The following is a 14432-nucleotide window of genomic DNA, read 5'->3' as shown; positions in this document are numbered from 1 at the left end:
AAATTGGGCGTCGGTACAGGCTATAGTATCATGCTCTCTGAACGTAGGCTATTATTATCAGTCCAAGTTCCAACGTCCATGTATCATTTATACGCTCCTCAGTCGCTGACTGACTGAGATTTCATTGGTAAAAGCCAGTTTTATCAGTTCGAGAGGCGCTTTGCCCTTCAAAAAAAACGGAATCCATTCTCTTTGGATCTAATAGTAATCTCAGCAAGGCAAATTACTTCGTGGTTAGAGTGGGTGACAATGTTATCACACATAAAGATTAAATTACCTACCTAGGTTCCATCCTGGGGGCTAATCTTTCCGGTGATAAAATGGCCACCAACGTAATCAAAAAAGTCAACCAAAGAACAAGATTCCTTTACAGGATCTCCTCACTGGTCAACAAAAACACCTTGAAGACCTTAACAGGAGCCCTCGTACAAGCGTAGTTTCTTTGACTATGCATGCACCTCCTGGTACCACAGCACCTCAAAGGCCCTTAAAACTAGGCTCCAGACTTCCCAAAACAAACTGGTCAGGCTCCTACTTGGCCTCACCCCCCGAACCCACCTCGACGACAGAGTACAGCATCTTGCAATGGGTTCTTGCAAGATTCGATACACCTGAAGATACCCATGTACCTGTCTAGATACTTCCTTAATGTTAAAGAAGTCCACACCCACAACACCAGAGGGAGTGCAACGAACCATGTACAACCCAGATTCGGCACAAACAAGGGACTAAATTATTTTCGCTCCTATGCCAACAAAATGTGGAACGCCCTACCAACAGTCAGCGGTGTGGCAGCGGTGGCCGAACGTATTGCGGCGCGGTCTTTATACCGGAAGGTCGCCAGTTCGAATCAGCGGTCCGACACGTTAAAATGACCACCGCTGAAGTGCCCTTGAACAAGGCATTGAACCACTACGATGAAATGTTCTATGAGCAGGGCCTGGCTGGAAACAAGTTCTTGAGCTTAGCCCAGATACCCTGGGTAAATATAGTAATCATTTAATTTCATTTCAAGACATGCGAATCCCTTGACTCCTTCAAAACCGCTCTCAAAGGGCACCTACGGACGGCTCCAATTCGAAACTGGCCCCCGTAAAATTTGTGCTTGAAATGTACTGTAATTCTGCAAACTGTTAATAAATAAATCAATCAATCAATCAGCCGGTTATGTGCATGTACTTGCTCTGTGGGGGGAGGGGTCTTCAGAGCAGGGGTCTTTAGAGTTTTTCAGGCAAGTGCTCCTTTAGCTGAGAGAGAGATGGAGCAGGGACCTACCATAGGCCTACCAATATTTTGAATAACATTGTGTATTGCAAACTTGCAGATTAAACCGGCTTTTCATAGATTTCATAGATAGCCACAAAACGTGGTTGACACTCAGCACCATCATTGGTGTTGTGTAATGCATGTTTGTTTGTTTGTTTTTTGGTCATCCTTATTTTCTAATAATATTCTGGATTCATGTGTACTTTCAGACATTTATACACTTAAACCATGTTAACTTGACCTCGTAACTTGGTCTCCAACCATACACACAGTCACACACACACACACACACACACACACACACACACACACACACACACACACACACACACAGCACTTGAATTCCCTGCAGGTCTAAAATAATGACAAACGATACATCATTTCCACAGCTGAGTCCAGCAAACCTCGCTACGTTTCCAGAGGCGAGAGTGTTACCCTGAGTCCGGCGATGACCGGGACTCCTACTGACATCCTCTGGACTCACGACAAGAACAAGGCCGTTGAGTGGGAGGGCAACCCTGGCGACCCTGCAGCTCAACCCATCTACAGAGAATACAACAGGTTCAACGGCACAGTCACTCTCAACACCGCGACAGGAGAGCTCACCATCAGGGGGCTGACGACAGCCTTAAGCGGCTTGTATGAGATAGAGTACACCGTTGATAAGAGGCTCCATCGCCACAGTGAATTGGTGGAAGTGCTTGGTAAGTGCTGAGAAGAACCATTTGTTTATTAACATAACTAATTTAGCTGGCCACACGTGCAATCCATAACATCACATCCATAACACATGCCATCGCCAAAATGTCTTTACCGTCAGTGATTCTCAAAAAATTTCATGTCAAGGATGTGTGTATGTATTTGGACCTAAATCTAAAAGAAAGTACTGAACAAAAAGATACGTACAGGAGAAGGAGATGTAGTCCGCAAAACAGTGTGCAGACTAGGCCTTCTCCTGTATGTATTTGGACCCCCAGCCCCCACCTTAAAATATTTTGTGCCAGAGACCCCCGTACAATTTGTAGTTTTGTCGCTTTGTAGATCGGCTATTTTCAAATATCCAATTTATATAGGGTTTAAGAGGTTAAACTAACTAAAGTGCTTGGGAACACCTTAAACTCTCACCTCAAGGACCCCTGAGCCCTTGGGGGTCCCTGGACCCCACTGCTGTAAAGGGACAGCTCTTTTGGGAAGAGGCATTTTGGTCCCTATCTCGCACGCCACTTTACCCCTTACCTTGTTGCCAATTTTTAACACATTTTATATTGTTCAAATAGCCGATCTACAAGCTCACTACGTGTCGATATAGATCGGCTATTTTCACTATCCTAAAATGTTTTTTAAAATAGTCAAAAAGGCCTAAAAGGTAAGGTTTAGGCATAATGAGTTAGATAGTGTGGGAACCAACACATGGGCACCGGTCACGAGGACGTCCCATACTAACATATGTGGATGTACTCAAGAAAGATGCATGAGCACAAGCACCAACGAGCTGGCCGGATGTATGGAGAATCGGGATGACTGGAGGCGACGATGGAAGGCTCGTCTGAGGACGACCTAGAGTTAGATAGGGCCATTTGACTGAAGTAAAGTAGGTGTCCTACCTGACCACAGAATATAAACTATCAATAGAAGAGCTGGTAGTCCAAATACACAACATTAGTGTTAGTTATAGTCTACTACTACAACCATATTGGTCAACAGTAATTTATACACAAAACCTGTTATGGAGCTTTATTTTTAAGAAAGTGTTACACTGTGGCTTTCAGTTCCCCTTTTCTAACCATACTTTCATTTTGTTAATACTCTAGAATTCTCCTAACCTGACTCCGCCAGATGGGGCAGCAGAGAGTACACTGGGTTCCCCCAGGTGTACTCTCTGCTGCCCCATCTGGCAGAGTCAGGTTAGAATTATCCTCTCCTGCAGTATGATGCAGCTCTGCAGCCATAAACCTACTAAGCAGGTTTTACAACTGAGCTTCATCCAGACTACAGAGACAGATGCAAATAACCACTTATAGTATGTGATACACCAGGGTTATCATCACCTGGTGGTCTGTGGAAACATGGAAGTTTAAGTAATACACAGCTGTAATGAAGTTCAATCAGTCGAGTTAACCAATAACCACAAAGATAACCACAAGATAAGGAGTGTGTGTGCACATGCAAGTCACAAGTGACTCAGTCAGATCAGAATCTCACTAGCTTTGCCTCTAATAATTTCTACATTCCAGACATCTTTCCCTCCTGCACTCTTCCCTCCCCCACTCAGCCCTCTCTCTCTCTGTTTAAGTTGTTTTCTTTGTTCTTTCACACCTCTTCTCCTTCATCATTACAATTTACAATTTACAATTTAGGCATTCCAGTGTTGATTTCGACCACCATAACAAATGGTCTGTGACCCACAAATTGGTCCCGACCCACTGTTTCGGACAGAGTGGACTAGAAAAAAGTCGATCTACAAGCTCACAACATAGTGCGAAGCGACACATTGTGAGCTTGTAGATATGAGCGCCGCGCCTGTCACAGACATGCGCAAAGCAAGTTCATTCAGGAAACAGTTGCTTCCGGCCGTTCATTAGGCCGCCTCAGCATCACATTCTCATTCACATGATTCATCTTCATACCAGCTATTTAAACTGGCAGTGTGAACTGCTCATCCTGCTTGGTTGCTTGTTGCTGCACACCGATACTGCTGCTGTCTGCTTAAACTTTTGCTGCTCACCCTCCTCCACCCCAGCTACCACCTGTCGTTTTGGATCTGCTATTTAGGTACGGGGGATTCGGAGTCCCTATGGTTGGGACTGATGCGCTTGATCAGAGTACCTAAAAAGCAGATCCAATTCATCGTCAAACCATAATAAATATATTGCTCATTTTATATTCAATAAATATATATTTCATCCATTCATGAGTTGTCCTGACTGAACTGCTATTTTCCCTAGGTAATACATTTTTTTGGTCTTGAGCTAAAACCGTTTGGGAACCACTCGTGTAGTAGGATCAGGGTGTAGTTGTATTTCTTTCTTTTTTTATGATTCATATTTTTTATTATTTTTCAATTGTTGTATTTCTTTCTAACAATGTCTTACCATCTCTCTCTCTGAATGTTTCTACAGAGCCGGCATCCAAGCCTGAGATCACGTGTGACCGCTCCAACAACACCGCAGTGACTCTCCGCTGCTCAGCAGCCCAGGGCAGTCAGCTGCAGTACCGCTGGTCAGGGCCCGGCCTGAGCAAGGAACAGCAGGAGTCTGTGGTTATTACCACCACAGAGGAGGGCATGTACACCTGTGAGGTGAAGAACCCGGTCAGTCGTGAACAACGTAACTTTAACACTACGTCGGAGTGTGGTAAGAAAGAACCCCAAGGATGATTGTTATAACATTTGAGTCTGTTTTATAACACTGGTTCCCAACCATTGGGTCAGCATCCATTTGTGAGCCGCGGACACATTTTTATAGGTCCCGTTATTGTTTCCTACGTTTTGTTTTTAGTTTAAACTTTTTCAAAAACATTCCCAAAAATCTAAATTTCCATGAATTAATAACATGTTTTTGTTTTTGTTTTTCGTGATGAAATACAAGAAAAATTCCACAAATGTTTTAAAACGTGAGCTTGTAGATCTGCTATTTTCACTAATTTGGGTCCCAGGGCAAATGTCTAATTTCTTTTTTTGGGTCCTGAGCTAATTGGTTCGTGAACTACTGTGCTATAAGATGCTTTCAGCCAGACAGGCTTTTAATTTTCTTGCTCGGGGGGAATCTTGTCATAAGCCCATTAATGGACAGACAGATGCCTGTCAGTAAGACAGAGGACATCCGCATAAACAAGTGTGATCCTGCAACAGCTAGTTTGCGGTTTGACAGTCAAGTGGGGATGCGTGTGGACACAGTTATGTGGGCCACACGTTTATGAACCGAATCATTTCAGATGTGTGCAGATGAACACTGGGAACTCAACATTAAACTCACCTCTGTCTTTATCTCCGACAGGAAATCAACCTCCAAACTCGAACGGTGCGGTCATAGGCACATTGGTCATATTGGCCATAGTAGTAGTCTGTTGCCAGTTAACATTGTAACATTGTATCCAATACATCAAAATTGACTCTGTTTTGACTGTCCTTTGCTGCAAAGGACTGTTTGACTGTCCTTTGCTGCCTGCTTCCATAGAACATGAATGGGAATTGTTGGGGGGGAGAAAGAAATCAGCACACTTCCCCTATGAGTAGGGCAGTATTATGCGTGTCTTAAGTACCAGGTCTTATATTACTTAACTTAAGACCTGGAGGCGGGATCAATGCCATTTGGCCACTCAGAATAGCCAAATGGCATTGACCACGCCTCCAGGTCTTAAATTAAGTCATAAGACCTGGTACTTAAGACACGCATAATACTGCCCTGAGTCAGTGTCATAACCATAACCTGAGGAAGATCACCCAGCTAACATGTTTTATTTTCACACACATTCATCCTTTTTCCCCAACAGTGGATGTCCCAAAAAACCTATTTTATGGTATGTACTTTACTCCACGACCACGATGTGTAGGAATTGAATCACTCTCTCTTAATCTAAGTTCAGAGTGTTTTCTGATAATATATATTTTTTAAAAGTATGTTGCTATATAAGTGGTGCTCAAACCTTTACATGTCAAGGACCCCCAAAATTGTATTTTACCACAGACCGCCATCTCAAAAATATTTGATTCCAGGGACCCCCCAGAAGCAAAGATTTGAGTTAGAAATGTTAGAAAAAGATTTTCACAAATATTCACGATTAAAGAAAGATATATGGGCTATATATGCACACAGACTTATGCCTTATTTATTCATAGTCCAGTTTTCGGTGAAGAGGTGAACACCGAAACAGTGGTTAGTAAAAATAGAGAGATGTGTTGAGTAAATTTGCGGTGACCACCGCGGCGTGACGTGATGTAGTTTTTGGTGGTCACCTCTTCACCGAAAACTGGACTATGAATAGGCTTTAACTCTTCCTACTGTACCTCTAGTCTTTCCTTCACAGGCGTTAACAATGATACTAATTAAGGCTCTGTTCCATATAGTGTGCAGTGGTTCTCAAACCTTTTTTATTTCAAAGACCTCATAACTCTGAGAGTGTACAAGTGGAACCATTTGGTTACATTTGTACACTCGCAGTATTACACACCCGTACGGGGCCATTTGGAACCCACTCAAGGACACTTTGAGACCCACTGGTGTAGCAGAGTGTTTCCAGTGAGCCAACATGCACAATAGCAGCATCCTGACTCTGTTTGACCAGAATGGACCGACCGGTAACACCTGTGAAGGAAGTAGGGAAGGGGCCCAAGTTCTGTCCAAAATGGCGTGGTGCATAGAGCCCATTAAAAGTACACTTTGTTTTAATTTTCTTGTTTCTAACATTAGCTCATTAGACCTACCAGACATGCAGTCTGATATTACTTTGTTATTGCCCATTGTGTTAAGTATTTAAATGAACCAATAAGCCTCTTCAGATATGTGGTATTGTGTGGCTAACCATTCATTATCCCTAGTTCATTCCATATAATTCATACAGTATATATATATATATATATATATTCATACACACAGACAGATAGACAGAAATCATGAATGTGTCTCCCACATTTAGGTGTAATTAACTGTTTACTTGAAAGCAAATGAAACCCAGTAATGTAATTATGTTTTTCTCCTAAGTGGATCCTACATCATCTATACCAGTAGCTGTTGGTGCGTTTTTTGGAGTGGTTGGAGTGGTTGGTCTCCTACTTGTCGGCTGTCTGATTGGTGTGAAAACATCTAGTAAGTTCCTCTACCTATTTTAGGTTACACATAACATACAATGTGCTTACCAGTTACTGCTCGTGCTCAGCAGCAGTGTCAAATAATTTGCTGCTCATCACTTTTGTTATGTTCAGAATTGTTCTGATACCACTGTTGCAAATTACTCAGTTGCAGCCTAAAATGCTGGATCAAGAGTCTAAGCACCGATCCTAGGGGTGTGAATCTTATTTTGTTTTCGATTCTTGGGGTCGATTCAATATATATTTTCAAATGGGGTCAAAGTGGTTAAGGTGATGCCCAGTGCTATATTAAAACATTTTTTAATCAACTGATAGACAAGTTCAAGTATCAAGATTGGTATCACGAAGGGAAGAATTCTATCGGCACTGATGGCACATCTCTAACATTGTTATGTTGTCGCTGTGTTTGAATCTCAGATACTTTCAGAGATACTGTGAGGGATAGATTCCCTGAGCCTCTGAAGAGATGGTTTTTTCCTGAAGGTGAGTGAGCTTGAGAACTTCATTTGAGCAGTTTGTGATGTGACTTGGTCTGGAGTTGAACCTCCATTCATATTAATTAACGCATTATAATTATAATTAATGTCATTATAAAATTAATAATAGTATCCATAGGCATGAGCATACCAGCCATATAACACATGATATCTGTGTGTTCATAATACACCTCCAATCATTTAATCCCGCAGACAGGGCCCTTCACCCAATTTCAACCATATCTTCATATATTATTTGGTCCTTAATGCTCATTATAAGAGTAGAATTATAGAGAGCATTCATAAATCATAGGTGCTTGTGTTTTATAAACCAGACAACAAATCCGGAAGTGCACGCCCCAAAACTTGAATGCATAACAATGTGAAGTGAATCAGATCTTTTCCTCTCTACTCAGTGGCAGCAGTCGGTGATGGAGATACATCAGGGGAAGGAAATGGAGGTAAGTCCTAATGGTGTCTTATCATTCATTCATTCTTGAATGTCCCTCCATGTGGAGGCTGGTCTGCTAAAAGGACATTCCTCCACAAGGAATAACATTTCATCTGTGTCTTTGTTTTTATAACACACTTGTATTTCAGCTGGACACAGAGATCCAATTAAGCATCATATACCTAGAAAACTGCTTCTCATGTGTTCATCAAAATAGCTGACGTGTGTGTGTGTGTGTGTGTGTGTGTGTGTGTGTGTGTGTGTGTGTGTGTGTGTGTGTGTGTGTGTGTGTGATAGTTCCACTTTTAGGCACGGCAACATCAACCGCAAACAGCAGTGATTCAGCACCTGGTATGTCTGTTTTTCTTATGTTACTAGCTCTCTATAGTTTATTATGTTATTATTTTAACTGCTATATTTCAATACACCATTTTCAATTTGTGGTTTATCTTCATGTGTCTCTCTTTCACTCACTTACCACATCTCCCTCTCACCCGCTTGTTCCCTCTCTCTGACAATTGATGTTCGTTATTATGTTAGTTGTGTTGTGTTAACTTGTGTTATTTGGAAAAGCAAACCCTTTTGCACACCTTGTCAGCTCAGGGACGGGTATGTTGGTAGAGCAGCAGACGTATCGAAACAAATAAAATAACGTGTCTTGCAAATTGTCTTCACCTGCACAACCAAGAAAACCTGTATTAAGACAATGTTTCGGTCATGGTCTGGACCTTCGTCAGGCATCCGCTGACAAGTGGTAGCACCTTAACATTATAATCCAAAAACAGAGGTCTACACAGTCTACACCAGTGCCCCCCCCTACTACTACTAGTAGAACTTTTGTGGCACAACAGTGTTACTGACGGTTAGGAAATGAGCCACATCCAGCACTGACAAAAAAAAACAAAAGAAACAAGAACTGACGTCACAGCCATAAAAACAGAGTTTAGTTACTGGTGTATCTGGGTAGTCTCCTCACATGTTGATTTTCTAACTAACTAACTAGCTAACTAATGTACAATATAACAACGCGAAGTGAATCTAGCTACACTAGGCGAAGAAAACGGAGGCAAGTCCTAATTGTTTATCATTCATTCATTCTTGAATGTCATGACTCTTGACTGTATGTAGAAATGTCACTTCATACAAAGCTGTTATGATTAGGCTATGCCTCCTGATGGAGATTTGCACTCTACTAAGCACACCTTTCTACTGTAATGTCGATCTATACAATTCAGAAGTAACTAGTCACGTTACAATGTTTTCCAATGTATTTCTTATTTTACCGCAGCCGCCCCATTGTGGCATCACAAACATCAGCACACTAGAATTCTAGAGAGCATTCATAAATCATAGGTGCTTGTGTTCTATAAACCAGACAACAAATCCGGAAGTGCACGCCCCAAAACTTGAATGCATAACAATGTGAAGTGAATCAGATCTTTTCCTCTCTACTCAGTGACAGCAGGAGCAACTACTGTCCATGTCGGTGATGGAGATACACCAGGGGAAGGAAATGGAGGTAAGTCCTAATGGTTTCTATCATTCATTCATTCTTGAATGTGGAGGCTGGTCTGCTAAAAGGACATTCCTCCACGAGGAATAACATTTCATCCGTGTCTTTGTTTTTATAACACACTTGTATTTCTGCTGGACACAGGGATCCAATTAAGCATCATATACCTGGAAAACTGCTTCTCATGTGTGCATCAAAATAGCTGACTTTTGTTTTGTGTGTGTGTGTGTGTGTGTGTGTGTGTGTGTGTGTGTGTGTGTGTGTGTGTGTGTGTGTGTGTGTGTGTGTGTGTGTGTGTGTGTGTGTGTGTGTGTGTGTGTGTGTGTGTGTGTGTGTGTGTGTGTGTGTGTGTGTGTGTGTGTGTGTGTGTGTGTGTGTGTGTGTGTGTGTGTGTGTGTGTGTTTTTCATTGTGAATAAACTATATAGAAATCCAGGCAATGATATGTTCTAAAATCATTGTGAATAAACTATATAGAAATCCAGGCAATGATATGTTCTAAAATGTGATTTCAGTGGCTAGCCAATTAGTTGTATTCCTTCCTATCAATACATTTTTGTAAGTGGAGTTTTGTCAGTGTGCTGGTCCCTCCTTTTTTCTTTTTCTTTTTTCTGCTCTTCATGTCACACACACACACACACACACACACACACACACACACACACACACACACACACACACACACACACACACACACAAGGAGTGAACAATGAAAAACCTAAACGTTTCTTTATCTTTTCTCCAACTACTGTATGTACCACCACAGATACATGTTCCAGTGGTACTGACCCATCCAATCCTGAAGCCATAAGAGAAGATCAGTCCAGTTCACCTGCACCAGGAAAGGTGAAAAGGCTAGTGAAAATGATAGAAAGCCCTAGTGAAAAAGTACCATTGTTACAGAAGACGTTCAACAATGACCCACAGGCGAAAGATAACGACAATAATGGACAAAGGACACGCGAGGTCAACGGGACACTGTTCGCATGTGACACAATGGTGCCGGAGTGCACAAGCGATGTCCCTCAGAGGTCACCCGTGTCCCCACCCCCGCCGAAACCCCCGAGGCGCTCTCTGCACGAGTCCAACAAGGATCCAAAGCCAGGAAACCCTACGGGAGGAGAGGAGGGAGAGGGAAGGGGCGGCGTGGACGCGGGAGGAGAGGCTGAGGAGGAGGGGATGGTGAGCGAAGGAGGACAAGTCCCAGAGGATGCGAGGGAGCTCAGGGAGGCGCAGGTTGCGTCCGGCGGAGGCGAGGGTGTAGCGTGGGCGGAAGGGAGTGAACGCCAGAACGGGACGGAGGACGCAGCAGGTGATCCGTGGCCGGCCTCGGAGGAAAGCCTGAGTGGATCTGCCCCCGTCTCGCCGGGCACACACGCCCGCTGTCCCAGCGCAGCGGCTGCAAGTGAGGAGCAGATTAGAGAGGAGGCGGACAACACAGAGGAGGGGAGAGGGGAGGAGGACAGAATGGAGGAGGGAGGAGATGATGAGGAGAGAGAGGAGGAGGACAGAGAGGAGGTGTACCATTCTGAGTCTGACACAGCCAAAACGGAGACTTTGCCAACGCCCCGAACCCCACCAGCTGGTGAAAATGCAGGCCTCCCTGACACCGCTTCCACCAACACTACACCTCCTGAGAATACACCTGGAACACTTCATAAGCAGGCTGTTTCTCCACAACAGTCTGATTCTGGTGACCCGAACATCTCTGAGCGCAAAGAAAATCTCCAAAGCCATGATCGGTGTGATGCACTCCCAGAACATTCTACAGGCTAACATGCTTGTTTACATAACAGGGTTTAATTTGACTCTCCTTCATGCACACTTCCTAATCCTGCATCCCTGCGACACTATGAAACCCATCTGATACTCTGAGGTCTGTATCCCTGCCACTACTGACCTACTGGATTACATGGTATACAATGGTTGACACTATTGCGGTAGAGGATGCATACACAGAGAATATTGTATTTTGATACTGATTTGTTCTTGTCATGGAACTATAATAACAAAACACATACAATTAATGTTAATAATAGCTCAAATTGTAATGTTCCTTATCTTTAGACATAGAGACCTCTTTTGAAAAGATCTTAGGCTACACACACTAAATCTGTTCTCTACTATTCCCTGTTAGCTAAGCAAAATACCTACAATCAGTTTGTTTTTAAGGTTGACCAAGACCAACACTTTACATACCTAGGTATCCATGTTACAACATCATTTTACAAAGAGGGACCTGGAATATTGGTCAAACCTTCCCTTGTAGGGTATATTAATTCTGTTAAAGTGACTACAGTCATATAAACTAGTAGGTTTTAATTCTCTAACTTTATGTGGAATACACCCGCTTCAGATAAATACATAAAAAAACTACATTTCCAAATCGGAGGGTCTGCCAGGTCTGACCAATGTAATATTTCCATTGCATCCCATTGTAGTCCAGTAATAAACAAATTGCAAAAAAAACTCTGATTTTGTATCTTCAATATATCCTGAATAACAGAAGAAACGTTTCCTGGAATTGTCAGAGGGGAAGTTTTGAAAGCATTAGTTTTGCACGAAAAACACTCTGGGATAAAAACAGCCATAGCTATCTTGACAAAATGTGATGAGGTCAGCACATTTGGGAAACTTTGTTGCTGTTATTCAGGATATATTGAAGATACAAAATCAGCTGAGTTTTGTTTTTTGATTGAAGGTTGATCCCTTTTTATTCCATAGATTGCCCTATTTGCATTTTGGGTTTGGGATAGGTGCAAGAAAAGGTTCTAGCCTAGAAAAAACAGGTAGACCCCTTTTCCACCGGTTGGTTCCCAATGGGAACCGGTTCAGTTCTTTTTGGTTCTTAGTCCATGAGCCAGAGCTCCAAAATTGGTGGGAAAACTAGACCTATATTACATTGTTTATAGGTTCAATACAAGTAAATTAATACATGATAACCCTTCCACAGTATTAGCTTTTTCATATTTTCGATTATTTTGCATAATTAACTACATAATGCCTAATTTGCATATTAAAAATGTAAAATTTGTAATACAATAAATCATTGTCTTCGTGTAAGTACTCAATTGAGGAAGTTTCATGGTGATACAAATATAATATAGGTATGGTTTTGCACATACAATTCATAATTAACGTTCTAAATTTGGAGCTCTGGCTCATGGACTAAAAACCAAAAAGAACTGAACCGGTTCCCATTGGGAACCAACCGGTGGAAAAGGGGCCGTAGTGAAAACGAACCCACCCTATGTGCATGGACCCCTTGCCCCTTGTACATAGATTTCTGCCTGTTTTTGTCCTGAAGAAGTAGGGTAAGCTTGAATATTAATAATTCACATTTTAATTAATTCCTTGGATCAGAATTGTATAGAATAGAATACTGTGTTGATTTGTCTCTGCATGCTGTTTGTTGTGCTATTTTCTATTTCTTTAAAATGTTCTGGTTCAGGATAGTTGTATATACCCCTTGGACATTTTTCCATTCTAGCACCTCTTTCCATCTAGAGCCTTATGTGCATATTGCATAATGGTTTGGGTAATACTAGCCTACCTTGGAAAGAGATGCTACCATTGTCAATATCAATAATTGTTATGTGGAAACGTTCATTGTGGGATGTTCGAATGTATATATTATCTACTGATTTTACTCTTCATACGGTACAGTACAGTGTAGTATATGTTATCAATCGGACGTGCTAAACAGAAGCACCTATGGCAGAACACTTGTCAATTTAACAGGACTTATTAGAACAGGACTTTGTTGCTTTGACTATGTAATCTGTTCTTGTTATGGCCGTCTGAAATTGCAGGGTTCCCCCAAAACAAACGTATACGACTAAAACGTTGGTCAGATCACCATAACAAGGACAGATTACATAGTCAAAGCAACAAAGCACAAGTATGGGTTAAAACAAAGGTTTGTCCAACTCCAGCTTAATATGGTGCTTAACATCTACACTCACAGGGCCCCTGAGTATTTTATGGATTACCCATTATACCAGAGCCAGCATTGCATTTACTCGCCCAAGTGCAGAATACATATGGGTAAATGCTCTTTTAGATGTGGAGCAGTTAATTGGATTTTCAACATGCAACCACTGCCCATCAAGAGCATTAGTATACTATAATCATATACTAAAAAACGACAAATCGTGGCTCCTACCTTCTAGATAGTGTTGTAGATTAACACAGTTTTCAGTTTAAGTTATTGATCTATGCTGTTAAAAGATCTTATAGTTGTAGGCTATAGCCTATAGGCCACATCACAATGGAAATACGACTTTGACTTTATTATAATGTATGTAGCCTACTGTATTTCTCTTTTTAATGTACAGTTCAAATAAATCAATAATCAGTCACCTATAGGTCTACAGCTCTTTAACACTGGCATCTTTTGTTGAGATTCTGAAACCTCTTCCCAACTTCGATTCCTATAGGGTATGCGCATGCACATCGAGTGGCAATAAAGCACGCATACCCTCTATTATGAACTCTTTGCTCATTATCTAGAAATTAGCCCGATCCTCAAGGCACGTCAAACTGTTCTGGGGTCTGTCCTGTGGTTAACAACATTTGATTTAACTGATGAAACACAATTATGATTAAACAGGTGTACAGTATTTGCAGTACCTCTGCCTGGACACTAGATGGGGCACTTAAATAACATTTCGTATGGTTCAAAGTCAAACTGTTCGGGGAACATAACACTCGTCACACTTAATAACAACCTAAAACATGAACCGTGGTTGAAAAAAACCAAAGTTGTCCTTTAAGTAAAACATTGTAGTACTTTTTCCACCACTGGATATTGTTTTGTTATTACATAGTGATTCGAGTTTACTTTCGGTTTCGATCCCCCGGAAACGTCTCTCACAATGAAGAGACCCACTCCCCAAGACAGTCCGCCATTAACGTTTGT

At 41.9% G+C, this 14432-nt stretch overlaps 2 protein-coding genes across 2 annotated transcripts in view; both read left to right on the top strand.

Moving 5' to 3' along the window:
* LOC306917220 (uncharacterized protein) overlaps nucleotides 1-5297 on the top strand; it is a gene marked incomplete at its 3' end in the record, with an annotated part of 57766 nt that extends 52469 nt beyond the window's left edge. Inside the window, exons 3-5 of the mRNA XM_079495352.1 lie at nucleotides 1656-1970; nucleotides 4386-4576; nucleotides 5262-5297. Coding sequence (XP_079351478.1) covers nucleotides 1715-1970; nucleotides 4386-4576; nucleotides 5262-5297 — 483 coding nt within the window. The 5' untranslated portion in view covers nucleotides 1656-1714. The remainder of the gene's footprint in view (nucleotides 1-1655; nucleotides 1971-4385; nucleotides 4577-5261) is intronic.
* Nucleotides 5298-7010: 1713 nt separating this feature from the next.
* On the top strand, nucleotides 7011-11396 carry LOC306917483 (uncharacterized protein). Its single transcript, XM_079495728.1, has 6 exons — nucleotides 7011-7070; nucleotides 7490-7555; nucleotides 7965-8009; nucleotides 8297-8350; nucleotides 9456-9518; nucleotides 10278-11396. Exon 6 carries the CDS (start codon nucleotides 10376-10378, stop codon nucleotides 11285-11287), a length of 912 nt encoding a protein of 303 aa, XP_079351854.1. The 5' UTR covers nucleotides 7011-7070; nucleotides 7490-7555; nucleotides 7965-8009; nucleotides 8297-8350; nucleotides 9456-9518; nucleotides 10278-10375; the 3' UTR covers nucleotides 11288-11396.
* The last annotated feature ends 3036 nt before the right edge of the window (nucleotides 11397-14432 follow it).

The sequence above is a fragment of the Electrona antarctica genome (genome assembly GCF_951216825.1).
Source record: "Electrona antarctica genome assembly, chromosome: 24".
NCBI classification, from domain to species: Eukaryota; Metazoa; Chordata; class Actinopteri; order Myctophiformes; family Myctophidae; genus Electrona; species Electrona antarctica.
The sequence above is the reverse complement of the archived record's forward strand: the minus strand, read 5'-3'. Positions and strand labels throughout refer to the sequence as shown.

Bases quoted from the DNA above. Each gene is read 5' to 3' on its own strand.
- LOC306917483 (XM_079495728.1), top strand. From the start codon at position 10,376: ATGATAGAAAGCCCTAGTGAAAAAGTACCATTGTTACAGAAGACGTTC.